General features: G+C 42.7%; 1 protein-coding gene across 1 annotated transcript in view; it reads left to right on the top strand.

Moving 5' to 3' along the window:
• Positions 1 to 59: 59 nt before the first annotated feature.
• LOC121288880 (neurogenic locus notch homolog protein 2-like) overlaps positions 60 to 15440 on the top strand; it is a 163299-nt gene continuing 147918 nt past the window's right edge. The window contains exon 1 of the mRNA XM_041207686.1: positions 60 to 371. Within this exon, the coding sequence (XP_041063620.1) occupies positions 308 to 371 (64 nt within the window). The 5' untranslated portion in view covers positions 60 to 307. The remainder of the gene's footprint in view (positions 372 to 15440) is intronic.

Here is a 15440-nt window from a genome sequence, read left to right as displayed (position 1 = left end):
GGACAGGAGGGTTGAGGGCGGTGCTGTAATCGGCGGGGATTTTCAGCGGCTGGCGGAGGAGTGCGGGCGGGTGAGGCGGTCTCGGAAAGTTACTCACTGCGACTTTCTAATGTCGGCGAAGTTTGGAGTTGGTGCGTTCGGGGCCGGCGGCCGCGCTGAAGAGTCGCCGCAACTTTAACTTAAAACTTTTCTTTTTTTCTGGGTGGAGGGGGGAAAAGGAAAAAAAAACAAAAAGAAAACAGAACTTTTCCTCCTCGTCTCCTGCCGCTTTCTATGAGGAGTGTTGACAGGACATAGCTGCCGAGAGATGGGAGCCAGCCGCTTGTGGAGGAATCTGTGGGGCGTCCTGGGGGTAGTTGCTGTGTGTGGAGGTAGGTGAGGGAGGGAGATGTTGTGGGGCGACCACCCACCTTGGGCAAAGCGCGGCTTTATAGTGAATGGAAAGCCGGGCTTTCGCCATCCTCCTTCCCCTCCCCAAAAAAAAACTTTTCTGACAAATTTTCGCCGCGGTAAAAGTTAGAGAAGTCGGGGAGAAAAGTAAAAAATCCCTTCGCCAGCGATGCAAGACCGATTGCCATCGCAGCCTCCCTTCAACCTGTGTGCTTAAAAGTTTTTTTTTAAAATCCACTTCAGTTTTCTTCTCTGAATGCCTCCACATCGCGGGCGAATAATCTGCACAGTTCAGGCATCATTCAGCGCGCCTCTGGACTGCAAGGGTGAAGAATCCTGTCACTAACTCCTTCCCATTGTTAATATTTCCCTCCATCCAGTGATCAGACTGCCGGAGGAGCTGATTCAAAGTTATTTTTTCTCTCTCTCTTTCTCTCTTTTTTCACTTGAGTGCCAGATTCTCAACATCCAAAATGAATTCCGCCGCCCATTTCCCCATCTTAAACTCTGCGACAGACCCAAGGGCTAAAAAAGTTTCGGTTTAAGGGGGAAAAAAGTAGTTGTCCAGACTGATTGTGAAGGGGATTGGTGCCTATCCCAAACCGCACGAGTATTAGATGGTGATTTTATTTTCTCCACTTCCCTCTACCCACCCCCCCCAAAAAATCCATGTATTAACTTTTGCCCAATCGTATAACCCTGGTTAAACTTCTGGAGTTGGGTACTTCTGGCACTATTTGCACGATGAAGAGTTCAAAAGAAACCCTTTTTTAAAAAAAAAATCTTTGGCAGCGGTTCCACATCTCGATTGGGACTGTGTGTGGTTTGCTGTGTTCATTTCTCTCTCTATGACAACTGTGCTTTCCCAAAACCCTTATTTTTTTTGAAGAAAAAGCATCAAAATTTGTTGACAATAAGTGTTGGTGTCAAGAGGGGAACTGAAAAGGTCGCACAGTACAAATGACAGTTTGGAAATTTTATTAGTCAAAAGACTGGTGAATCACGTTGCCAGAGAACTGGTGTGTTGAAATGTTTTACAGTGAAAAGCAACAAGGGGGTTGGGTTGGGTTGGGGTGGGGTGGGGTGGGGTGTGGGGGCGGTGGGTGGGAGAAAAATGGCATGGCAGCAGTTTCTGTTACGATCCAGCCTGCAAGGAAACCCATTGAGTTGTGAGCGAAGTTGACTTTGTGCCTTTTTAAAAAGAGGTGGTGGATGCCTTGTATCCATTTTGTGTTGGGAGGGCATTGTTTAGTATGCAGTGGAGGTGAAAGGTTGTTAGGTTTCACCTGTGCATTGTGTTTTTTCTTGCACTGAGGCAGCGACATATGGCTTTTCAGAGTTTGTTTGAAGTTCATGGTTTTGCTGCATAGTTTTGATGTTTGAATCACTGATCTGAAATGCTATTGACTCCACACAGACACACGACCCACATGCTGAAACACTGATTTCGCTTTGTTAAAGCTTAAGTGCACTATCTGCTTTTGTGCTGTTGAATGGGTTGAGCTTACATAACATGTTTTTTTAAAAAAAAAGTTGTGAAAACTAAAATAAGCTATTGCGGAAACTCCCCATGCTGCCAGTAAATGCACCATTCACTGTGAAATAAGAAAGCAACACTTGTATTTGTGCAACCTCTTATCACGTCATTGGAGTGTCTTGGAGCACTTGACGTGATGAGTTGCTTTTGAAGTTCAGTGACTGTTGTTATGGAAATAAACACATTGACCATTGTGTCATCCATGTATCCAAATGGTGGTGGGATGGTTGGCTTAAATCAGGGTGGAAGGGCTATCGTGTAAAAGGAACCGTAAAGTCAGTTTCCTGAATAAGGGCTGGGATTTGAATGCTATCCACTGTTTTAGGGTCCAATGGCCCAGCATAGCAGCAATTCCAAGCACAGTCCTAAGAAATGGACAGAAAGTCACAGACCATGCTGATGTTAGGTGGGGTATTTAAATACATTAAAGGCACTATATAAATATACATTATTGTTGACCATCCTTATTTTCTTTTGCCTGCTCCTTTCAATGTGAGACAAGGTACTTACTCCCGTGGCAGGGCATTTAAATGAGCTGAGTGGGATAAAATTCATTTAAGATATGACAGGAAGTAGAATAAAATGCATTTCAGTGCCTGTAATGTAGTAAGTGTGTACTGGTTTGTAATTTTAATTAAGCATTATCCTTCCTTTAATATCCCATTCACCACTTCCCTGTTACTTGCTGAATTTGTCTGTCGATTTTTGTTACTTCATTATTGCTGCATGTTTGCATATTTTTAACCTGGTGCCTTAGTTTATGTTTAAATATTTTTAATGTAAGTTACTCTGCAGTTGAGCCTTTGAGCTACAAAGGTGTTTCTTGAATAAAATGCCATTATTACTAAAATATACATCTGTAGTTGGCGGTGAGGGAAGTCTGACACAGGAAGTAGTTCATCAGGTAGCCTTTTCAGCAATGCTCGCTTGGAACTGTAGAAATGTGTGAAATGGAGGATCAGGCTTAACATTGCTGCAGTTTTAATTTATTTCTGCAATGGTTTGAACATGTTCTGTGTCTGGTTCACACTTGCTGTACTCTTGGTACAGGTTGATGATTGCACTTCACACTGTGTGGCCAAACACAGCCACATCATCACAATTGCAGTCATTAAACTGCACTCTGAGCACTGTGTAAGCCAGACAGGTAACAGTTGCAACTAGCAAGTTAGGTGCTAAAATAGATTTGGCTTCCTTACAATGATCCATTTCTTCAAAAGCCAATGGGAAAGGGCTAAAGAGCTTCAGACTCTTCCCCCAGTTTTTGTTTATCGTTTTGCTTTAATGTGTCTCTTCGGATAATTTATTGCTTTAGGAAGCTTGCATGCCTTCTTGAGTCATGGTGTATTGCGGTACTTGCAGATACATAAGTTTGTTAATGGTATGTTAATTATATTGTTAAGATACGTATTTGAAGGGCATTGTGTAATTAAGTACTTTGAGCACATATAAGTAGGAGACAGCTGGGACACTGGGTGTTGAGGAAAGCTCTGAAAAAAAGAAAAGCTCCGTCTTGGTTTCGACTCACTGACTGGCTTGGATCATGTTAAGGCCTGAAGTACCTGAGATGAAGCAAGGAATGGGTGGGCTGCATTAGGAGGTAGCAACACACTTGGAAGTAATACTTCTCATTTCTGCAGGCTCAACCTTGGCCCCAGCTCTAAAGTGACTGGGGAACACTCGCCTCATTTTAAAAAAAAAAACCTCCAGTGCTCCATTCTCCTTCCCTTTTCATTGCATATGGTATCTGCTACAGCCTTTGAAAACTTCTTTCCCTCCCCGGCTCTGTTATTGAGTTGGCTTTAATTAAGATACTGTACCGGTTTCATTCCCTAAAGGATCATTTGGATTTTTAGGACAATCCAACAACTTAATGATTACAGCGTCGGCGGAGAAGAAAAGAGTTGACATTTTTAGTCCTCATGACCCTTCAACAGAACTGAGTGAAACTGTTGAAGGGTCATGAAGACTGGAAACGTCAACTCTTTTCTTCCCTGCCGATGTTGCCAGACCTGCTGAGTTTTACCAGATAATTCTGTTTTTGCTTTGGATTTCCAGCATCTGCAGTTTTTTGTTTTTAACTTAATGATTACCATTACTGGTGTTAGCTTTATATAACCAGATTTAAAATGAATTTATATTCTCAAACTGTCAGATTGATATTTGAACACATTCTCTGGATTACTAGTCAGAAACCTACTGTGACAGAGTGTGAGAAAAAAAATTATAAAATGATATATAAAAAAACTACCCTGTGTGAGGTTATAAGAAAAGAATGGGTTTAGAATTTAATTCAATCACTTGTTTTACCTAGAATATTCCTCTTAATATTATAACCCTTGTAGGGGCTCAGTTCCACAGGTGGTGGCAGCCTTCTGATCCCTTATACATGTGGCTGTTTTCCACTGGTGAGTTTGTATAGACTGAGTGCTAGCAAGCAACTGAACAATGAGATTGCGGAGGAGGAAAGACACACTCTCACCCCAACCTGATCCCACAGAGCTGCATTATCCACTAGGGAGTTCCTGTGTCTTGTGGAGGAGCATGGATTCTGGTTGACTATTCACTTCTGTAAGTTAGGCAAGGTTGGAAACTATTTTCAAAATTCACTCTGCAGCCCTAGCTGAAACCAACCAGCCCAGTGGAAAGCAGGGTGCAACCCTCTCACTTTGCCCCTGCACGTTGCCAGTGCCACATATCGCTTTAATTTAAATACTGAGGCGGGGAGGAGCCCCTTTTCTTTCTTAGGAGTTGGTTTAAAATAAAGCTAATTATGTACTTTATCTACAATTAAACAATTTAAGTCTTTTTTGAAGACTGAATTACAAAGACAAGCAAGGGCATTTGAGTTAGTTTCCATAGAGAATTAGTTAGGCAAGGAGAATGAATGATGAAGCCCTTCAGCTGATAGAAGAGAATGAAGTGATTGAGGTCATGGGCATGTGTCTGAGGAATCATAAGAAAAGGTGCGTGTGTGATTTAGTGCCTTGAAAAATTGGTTGAAATGGATCAAGAGTCAGTGAAAGAAGAATTTGATGGAGTTGGCAAGAATAGCACCAGGGCTTATGTTGTCTATCTTTGCAGAGACCAGAAAGTATAGAGTGCACTTGTCAGCAATCTCCAGAGCAGAATAAACTTGTGGATGGAGGTTACACAGTGACATAGGAATTGCTGGACAAAAAGATCAAGGTCCTTCTATTTCCACCTTCTACCATCATGTAGTTGCATAATCCAATGATAATGGAGTTGTTGAATTATCAGAAATCTTTATCAGTTAGCATACAACAGAACCAGGCGTGAGGTGAGGAAAACCCCAACAGTGGGAACCATGAGTCCCGTCCCCTTTTGCTTCAAGCACTTAGCACATGTCATGTCTCATATTATTCATACAGTGCATCCCAAAACGATATTTTCTGGGAAAAAAATCTATTTAATTTGTATTTGAATTAATCAATACAAACTGATTCCATCATTCAGTGAATTATGGAAGGAAATTCTAGTGGTTCCTTTGAAGCCTAAACCACCATTATATACAAACGCATGTAGAACATCATCATTCAAGTGAATTTTTACTGTTCATATTGGTGGAAGAAGCATCCTGAGTGGTTGAGATGATTCTGTAATGCAGTTAAAGAAGCAAATTGCCAGTCATAAACTTGGGAAGGAGGGGTTATTGTCACTGCCAGCTCCCATCACTGTTACTTCCCAATTCTTTGAAAGGTGATGAGTCCTCCTTTATCAGAAAAAAATGACTATCAAAATGAATGAGGATAAACTGCCTTTCAGAAGCTTTTTTTTATCTTGATGAGTTTGTTTTTACTTTAGGAGTAAGATACTGAACAAAGGGCACCAGTGCTTTGCTTTCCTTCTGGTCTGCCTTTGGTTTCTCTCACTAAGTGATGCTTTTGTGAAAGTAGCAGCAGAAAGTCCCAAGCCAAAACTCATGAAATTGTAATGGCTTCTGTACTTTGTAAACTTGAAGTTTGGCCCTTTGGGAAGTATTTGGTGCCAGTCTGTTTAAAACTTGGGCAATCATTACAGGTTTCAGATGTAATGGGCTGAAACTTTAATGCATTTTTAGTTTCTGAACGGGCTAAATCTTCACCAAAACTTGCTGTTAAATGTTGTGTAGGAAGGTAGAATGTTAAATGTTGTGTAGGAAGGTAGAATGTCAGTGAGAGGAGTAGGAATGTAGGAAAGAGCCAGTGGGATGACTGAATGGAAAGAGATTTGTGAAAAATAGTGGTTGGTACTAAGCCAAGAATTGACCATTTTTTTTATTCAATCCCAACCCCAAAAGTGCAGTACTGCAAAGCACAACTTTTAACCACCAAAAATATTTGTCGTGCCCAAATGACTCAGCTGGTAAATGAAACATGTGATGTGGTATTGAGCTATTCAGACCAGGATGAGTCCCAGTCTAATTTTAATCATCTACATTCAGTAAATTAATCTCAGCTGGGACAAAGATGAGTATGCTGCAGTAAGACCCAATGCCCTTGGGTTAGGGAGGTACAGTGTTCTCCCTCGTAATCAGTGTCTTTCTAAACAAATGTATGTTTGTTGTTTCCTTCCTTGGCTTTGCACTCCAGAGTTGGCCACTTGCAGATTATGTTGGAAAGTAGGAAGGAGTCAGCACATATTGGGAGAAGAGAGAGGAAAGGTTCAGCGGAAAGCATACTGCAGTTAACAAGGGCACAAGTTTGAAATGGGATTCTGAATCTGGTCATATTTGGAAATAAATCCAGAAAGTAATTGTAGTGTATATAATAGACTGGAGCAAGAAATATGCACATTGGAACCTACTTCCTGTGGAGTCTGAAGTTGTTCCATTGATTTCACAATGAGTTGTCCATGTAACCAAGCTATGTAGTCCAGTAAGGTTTGATCTTTGTCCTTAGTTTATTGAGTTGGATTCAGCCAGGGCAGTAATATTTCTACAACTTTCTTTGACTTCCTTGAATTAAGGGATGGATGGCCAGGGTTCCCAAAACTGATCACACTCCAATGGCCCAAGCTGGGAAGGATGCAAATATGTTTGGGTGAGAACAGGGTCAAGCTTGGTTGTGATTTCCTCTAAGGCCAAATCATTTACCAGCACTCATGTCTGAAGCTCTGTTAAGAATAATAACTCCTTTTATTAAGGTAGCTGTGGTTGACTAACCCTTGTGGGAATTAAACCCACAATAGGGATTCAAGGCCTTCAGAAAGAGAGAAAATTGGTCAGGCAAGAATTCCAAGAGCGCATGATCGAGTTAAAAATGTTTTCAATCCTAATTGAATATATTGACTGAAGATGTAATTTCTACACTACACTCTTGGTGTGAACAGTGTGTTCAAGGTTATAACTCAACTTCTCTGTATAAGTTTGAACACTGATTTGATGCCGTAGAATTAGTAGCCCCTCCAGGTGTCTTCAGTACATTTTGGAGTATTGTCCACAGGTGTGTCATCTCGATTGGGATACAGTGACACCATGTGGCAGGTTTGCTGCAGCATCATCCTTGAGAGCTGTTGTTATCAGACCTTTGCGTGCAGCTCACTTGAGTGGGTGAGGGCATATGTTAATGTGATCATGGTGAGGACAAGAAGCATCCAGGCTCGGTCCCAGTTTTGAGGAGTTGGCTAAATTAAACAAGAGGGACAGCGCTTTGGGGATTACTGGTTTATTGTGATTAGACACCAGGTTTATCCGAGTAGGATCATGATAAAGCCAAATTCTCCCACTGTTGATCGTCTTTCTGAACATAACGGAGTTGCGCTCCGGAGAATTAATGGAAGGAAAGATGTTAGCCCGTGTTGGGGGATGGAGGGCAGAGATATTGGGCGTTGTTGGTTTGAGAACTTCCTGTTCTGGCCTACTAAATGCACTGAGCCAATTCAGCGATTATTTTTAGATGCAAAGTATTGAAGGAAATGTGGTATCATACATCAGAGGTTAGATATAGGACAGAAAAGAATAGTGGTGATAAATGTTATTCACACATTACAAATGGTGTCACTGAAAGACTATTGTGTTTAAAATAAATATATATGATCGCAGTATGATTACAGTGATATGATCAAAATTTGTCAACAAAATAGGAAATCTGATTAAAAGAAGAGGATCAACTTGACCTGAGGACACTTGCATACGTGGGATGTGTAGATATTATGAAATCTTAACACGTGGAATTGTGATTGGGATACATTTTGGGATGAATCTTGGATAGGCAATATATACTAACTAAAAAACAAAAGGAGCAAAAATTCTGAAGTTCCACTGAAAGATTTGTGGAATTCAAAAGCAAAGTGATGCTAAACCCATACAGATCATTGGTTAAACTGCAGTTAGAATATTCTGTTCAGTGTTGGGAACCCTACTTCAGAAAGCACATTAAGGCCATGGCGATGGTGCAGAAGAGATTCACTGGAAGGTTTTTGGTACAATGAGAAATTACCCTCTTCAGTGGAACATGGGTGGTTGGAAGTTCTGACAAATGTTCAAAATTCTGAGGGATTTTGATGAGGTTAGTTGGGAAATATTATTTCCACTGACCAATGAAACAGAAACTGAAGGGGACAATTTTAAGATCACCAAAAAGATGAGGAGAGAGTTCAATTTTTTTAATGCAATGATGGAAGGAACATTGGTATTAGTTTGTAAAAAGAAAGTTGATAGATATTCACAAAGGTAATTATGTAGATGGATAGCACAGAAGCAGGCCATTTGGCCTAATTGGTCTATGCTTCCCCTTAAATGCATCTATGATATTTACCTCAACCATTCCCTGTGGTAGCAAATACCACATTCTAACTACTCTCTGGGTACATAATGCTGAATATCCTGTTGGAATTATAAAGAAAGATTATTAGAAAAGTTTAAAAGCATACAAACAAACAGCAAGGGAATGGGACTTGGTTCCTTCAAATTGGCAGAAGCATGATGTGCTGAATGGCCACCTGTGCTGTATGACAAATGTACACTGACCTGTAGAAACTGTTGCCCATCAATTCCCAGACCTGAAGTGTTGTGGGACTTGAGACCCCCTTGCTTTTAGGTGGACACTCGTTTTCCAGATTTGCCTCCAAAGGGTCTACAGCTGTGAGCTGACCTAGGGGAGCAGCACATGAATATTGCATTTGCATTGCAACGCTGGCGCCTGACTTTGGAGTGTATGGCACTTGACTATTTTGCTTACTGCAGGAGCTCACCGAAAAATCAAAAATCTAAATATTTCAGTGCACCTTGTGCCATGCCAAAAATGTCCCACAATTTGACAAGCACGTGCATAAAATACAAGCCCCAAAATAGCATGCCATACAACCATTCAAACAGTGGGGTCTTGTACTTTTCTGCAGTTTTATTTACCGGGTTTGTGTCATGTCTGTTTCTGCAACATCCATCATATTTTCTGTGACTAGATTTGATTTGTGCATTGGGTTGGCAGCTGCTGACTCTTTTTTTCCTTCACTAAATATTTCTGAATTATATGACTTGTAACAACAGTTGGCGATGGTTCAGGTTCAGACAACTAGAAAATAAGATATAGTGAGAGGGATTCCAGTAAATATGTTTGTGTATATAGTCATTTTCATAAAGAATTTATTTACAGTTTTGTGTGGAAAGGAGTCTCTCCCCAAGGAGCCTATTCTGTTCTGAAAATGTGTTAATTTTTGCAAATTTATAGCAGGTTCTGGAAACAGTTTCTTCCCCTTCATCTTATGCTTTGTTTATTTTTTTTCAACCCATGTAGAATTTTGTGTAAAGTTCCTTGAGACTTACTGTGTTAGAAGTCATATATATAAGTGCAAGTTGTTGCAGATCATCTGAGGACATGGAGATTGGTGGCTTCTTTTTCCCAGACTCATTGACGAATCTCAAAATCTCTTTTGCCTTGTTCACCTTCATTGCTTTCCATTTCTCTCCTGGTGTTTGACAAGGTGTTTACTAAAACCCGCTTTCACAGCCATATCTCCTTTCTCAGTGACTGTCTCCATCTCCGAATTACCCCACGTGGATTTTAATTGAAATTCCACCCCTCATGTTTCGAATCCACCCAGGATTACAGGTATCTCTGGGACATACAACACTCCTCGGACTGCTGTTCTCATCGCATCCTGAGATCCACACTCAGTGCTGTGCGCCGCCATATGAACACACTCGACCTCTCCCTCCAGTAGCACCGCCACACCCTATTTCTAAGCTGTCCATGCCCCCAGGTTCATTTTATTCTTTGTCTCATCCAACGCCTCAACAAGAAACTTTGTCTCTTTCTTTCAGGTGCAAAGGAACGCAAGCTCCAACAACTCATTGATACCAACGTCTATCCAGAACCCTCCACCCTTGCCTGTCCCTCTGTCCCCATCCTGTCTTCCAATCCCAGTCCCGGCCGTGTATTCACCATACCCCCTGACTTTCCCCTCTCCGATGCTGAATGTTCAGTGCTCAGCAAAGGACTTAGTTTCATACCCTTGTGCCCTCATCTCAATGAATTTCGGGCTCGGCACGATGCTGAACTCTTCTTCCGCTGCCTTTGTCTCCGGGCTCACTTCTTTGGGCAGGAGTCCTCTCCCAGTTCAACGGATCCTTTTACCCACCTCCAATATTCTCCCTCCACCTGGACCCCTCCCTCTGGATTCTTACCTTCTCTTGATCTTTTCATTGAGAACTGTTGGCGTGACATCAGTCGTCTTAATTTCTCTGCTCCTCTCACCCACTCTCACCTGTCTCTCTCTCTCAACTTGCTGCACTCCGTTCTTTCAGGTCCAACCCTGACATTGTCATCAAACTTGCTGACAAGGGTGGTGCTGTTGTTGTCTGGCTCACTGACCTCTACCTCCCCCTGGACCATGACCCCACCACTGAACATCAAGCCATTGTTTCCAGGACTGTTACTGACCTCATCTACTCTGGAGATCTTCCTTCGCAGCTTCCAACCTGATAGTCTCCCAACCTCCGATGGCCCGCTTCTACCTCCCACCCAAAATCCACAAACAGAACTGTCCCAGCAGACCGATCGTGTCAGCCTGTTCCTGCCCCAAGGAACTCACTTGTTGCTATCTTGACTCCATTCTCTCTCCCCTTATCTAGTCCCTTCCCACCTATATCCATGATTCCTCTGACACCCTACATCATATCAACAATTTCCAGTTCCCTGGCCCCAACCGCTTCCTCTTCACCATGGACGTCCAATCCCTCTACACCTCCATCCCCCACGGGGATGGTCTGATGGCTCTCCGCTTCTTCCTCGAACAGAGGCCCGAACAATCCCCATCCACCACTACTCTCCTCTATCTGGCTGAAGTTGTTCTCACACTGAACAATTTCTCCTTAAACTCCTCTCACGTCCTCCAAATAAAAGGTGTGGCTATGGGTACTCGCATGGGCCCCAGTTATGCCTGTCTCTTTATGGGGGATGTGGAACATTCCTTGTTCCAGTCCTACTCTGGCCCCCTCCCACAACCCTTTCTCCGGTACATTAATGACTACTTTGGTGCTGCTTCATGCTCTCATCTGGACCTGGAAAAATTTGTTAATTTTGCTTCCAATTTCCACCCCTCCATCATTTTCACATGGTCCATCTCTGGCACTTCCCTTCCCTTCCTTGACCTTTCTGTCTCAATTTCTGGTGATAGACTGTCCACCAACATCCATTACAAGCCTACCGACTCCCACAGCTACCTCGACTACAGCTCCTCACACCCCGCTTCCTGTAAGGACTCCATCCCATTCTCTCAGTTCCTTCGCCTCCGTTGCATCTGTTCTGATGATGCCACTTTCAAAAACAGTTCCTCCGACATGTCTTCCTTCTTCCTAAACTGAGGTTTTCCACCCACGGTGGTTGACAGGGCCCTCAACCGTGTCCGGCCCATTTCCTGCGCATCCGCCCTCACACCTTCCTCTCCCTCCCAGAACCATGATAGGGTCCCCCTTGTCCCCACATATCACCCCACCAGCCTCCACATTCAAAGGATCATCCTCTGCCATTTCCGCCAACTCCAGCATGATGCGACCACCAAACACATCCCCCCCCCCCCCGCGCGGCGTCTCACAGGGATCATTCCCTCTGCGACACCCTGATCCACTCCTCCATCACCCTTTACACCTCAACCCCCTCTCACGGCACCTTCCCATGCAACCGCAGAAGGTGCAACACCTGCCCTTTACTTCCCCTCTCTTCACCATCCAAGGGCCCAAACACTCCTTTCAAGTGAAGCAGCATTTCACTTGCACTTCCCTCAATTTAGTCTACTGCATTCGCTGCTCCCAATGCGATTTCTTCTACATCGGAGAGACCAAACGAAGACTGGGTGACCGCTTTGCGGAACACCTTCAGTCTGTCCGCAAGCATGACCCAGACTTCCCTGTCGCTTGCCATTTCAACACTCCACCCTGCTCTCAAGCCCACATTTCTGTCATTGGCCTGCTGCATTGTTCCAGTGAAGCTCAGTGCAAACTGGAGGAACAGCACCTCATCTTCCAACTAGGCACTTTGCTGCTTTCCGGACTGAATATTGAGTTCAACAATTTTAGATCATGAACTCTCTCCTCCTTTCCCACCCCCTTTCCGATCCCCCTTTTTTCCAATAATTTATATAGATTTTTCTTTTCCCACCTATTTCCATTATTTTTAAATGTATTTCCATCCATTGTTTTATCTCTACCTTTTAGCCTATTTCGATCTCTTCCCCCCACCCCACACCATCCCTACTAGGGCTATCTGTACCTTTATTATCACATTCCATAGATAATACCACCAGCTTCAACACCTCTTTGTCCTTTTGTCTATGACATCTTTTGGTTATCTCCACCTATCACTGGCTCTCTATCCAGCTCTACTTGTCCCACCCCCCTTAAACCAGCTTATATTTCACCTCTTTTCTATTTCTCCTTAGTTCTGTTGAAGAGTCATATAGACTCGAAACGTTAACTGTTTTCCTCTCCGCAGTTGCTATCAGACCTGCTGAGTTTTTCCAGGTATTTTTGTTTTTGTTTATCATTGACGGGCTGTTGGGTGCCACAGCTTAAAGATAAAGGATGGAATTTAAAGCTTTTCTTTTTGAAGAAAGGAAGACTAATTGTGTTTGGATGATGCCATTGTGCTGAAACGTCAACAGTCTTGAATAGTGTGGTTTCAAAGATGTCTACATATTGGATTGTTTCTCACTCTTTGTCCACAATTGAATGTCTTGTTGCCTGTAATGACTCTCAGGTATTTGTCTGTGGAATCTCTGTCATGAAGACAGTATTCATTGGAATGTAGAATCTATTTGCTTCCTTCTGAAGGTTGTTATAGTACTGAGTTCTGTGTATCTGCCAAAATAACACATGAGAAAATAGTTTGCTGTCATGGGCAGAAATCTGATGCTGCCTGATGGATTTTAAATGTATTGACAATGGAGCAATGAGTATCCATACCCTTAAATTTAACCTGGGTTTATTCAAATGTTATCAGTTGTCCATGGGCTCCTTGAATGTTTTTCATAACATGGGAGTTGACTGTATAGTGGAATTATATTCCATCCTGTGTTAAACCAAAGCAAATCTATAGTCAAGTCATGATATGACCCTGGAGTTCTCTGCAGCATATCTCTGACCCCAGGCTCCATCAGCCCCGTTGGCTTCCAACTGGGGCCGCGTCCAATGATGTGGAGTCACAGAATGCTGGTTAATCTCAACCTGAGTTTTCTCCACCACATCTATTCCATTGTTGCCGAAGCTTCCTTCTTCCCACATGTCTTCAGTGCTTCCAAAACTTTTGAACTAGTTTAACCTGTGGGTCTACCTCTCTAAAATTACAACTCACTCAGAATATTGGCAGCCAGCGTTCTCACAAATTCAAATTCCCATGGTATCATCTTCCCCCATCCTTGCTAAGTTACACTGACTTCCAGTTCCCCAATAATTGCTAGACCTGCAAATTTAAATCCCCCAAATTCTCACCTTTGATTCCATGCCAGCTCTGTGATCTCTCATCATTTGTTTCCCATTTAAATTTCCTTCCTTTTGGGAGCCAACTGTTTTCTCTTTTGACATGAGCATGATTGAAGTGTGTTGCATGCACTAAATACAACCACTGCCAGAACTGTGACACAAGAACAAGGACCAGGAGTAGGCCATTTGGCCCCTTGAGCCTGGTCTGTCATTTGGTAAGATTGTGACTGATCTGATTGTGGCCTCAACTCCGCTTTCCTGCCGCCGCCACACCCCCACCCCCCCCCAAACCCTTGGTTCCCTTGCTGATCAAAAATCTACCCAACTCTGTCTTGAATATCGTCAATGACCTAGCCTCCACTGCTCTCTGAGGAAGAGAATTCTGCAGACTAACGACCCTCTGAGAGAAAATTTCTCCTCATCTATCTTAAATGGGAAACCCCTAATTTGTGTCCCCTAAGTTTAGATTTCCCCACAAGGGGAGTCATCCTCTCAGCATCCACCCTTCAAGTCCTCTCGGGACCTTGTATGTTTCAATAAGATCACCTTGCATTCTCCTAAACTCCCAATAGGTAAGGGCTCACCCTTTCTTCATAAGATGACCCCTTCATCCCTGGAATCGGTTGAGTGAACCTTCTCTGAACCACTTCTAATGCAAATATACCCTTTCTTTAAGTAAGGAGACCAAAGTTGTACAAAATGGTATTCCAGATGTGGTCTCACCATCAGTAGCAAAACTTCCATACTTTTATACTTGATTCCTCTTGCAATAAACACAAATTCCATTTTCCTTTTTAATCACTTGCTGCACCTGCATACTGGCCTTTTGTGATTCATTTACCAGCACACTTAAATTCCTCTGTACTCTGTAGTTCTGCAGTCTCTCTCCATTCAAATAATATGCTGCTTTTTGTTTCTTCCTGCCAAGTGGACAAGTTCACTTTTTTCCCATATTATAGTCCATCTGACAAATTTTTATCCACTTAACCTACCTAAATCCCTCTGTAGACTCTTTATTTGTTCTTGACAACTTCATTTCCTACCTATCTTGGTGTCATCAGCAAATTTAGCTACCATACATTTGGTTCCTTCATCCAAGTCATTGATACATATATTTTTTTCTTCATTCTTTCATGGGATGGCCAGCATTTGTTGCCCATCCTGAATTGCCCTTGAACTGAGTGGCTTGCTCGGCCATTTCAGAGGGCAGTTAAGAGTCGACCGTGGGTCTGGAGTCACGTAGGCCAGACCAGGTAAGGAGCCTGATTTCCTTCCCTGAAGGGCATTCATAAACCAGATGGGTTTTTACAACAATAGATAGATAGTTTCATGGTCACCATCACTGAGCCTAGCTTTTATTTAAGATTTATTAACTGAATTTAAACTCCTCTAGCTGCCATGGTGGGATTTGAACCCATGTCCCATGTTGACTCTGTCTAATTGTATAACTTTATAAATGGCCTGCTATGACTTCCTTTAATAATAGATTCTAGCATTTTGCCTATGATGGACATTAGGCTAATTGACCTATAGTTTCCCGCTCCCTGTCTCCCTCTTTTCTTGAATTGAGGTGTGACAGCAGTTTTTCCAATCCAC

The sequence above is a fragment of the Carcharodon carcharias genome, chromosome 16 (assembly GCF_017639515.1).
Source record: "Carcharodon carcharias isolate sCarCar2 chromosome 16, sCarCar2.pri, whole genome shotgun sequence".
Classification (NCBI taxonomy): Eukaryota; Metazoa; Chordata; class Chondrichthyes; order Lamniformes; family Lamnidae; genus Carcharodon; species Carcharodon carcharias.
This window is presented reverse-complemented; position numbering and strand designations above follow the sequence as displayed.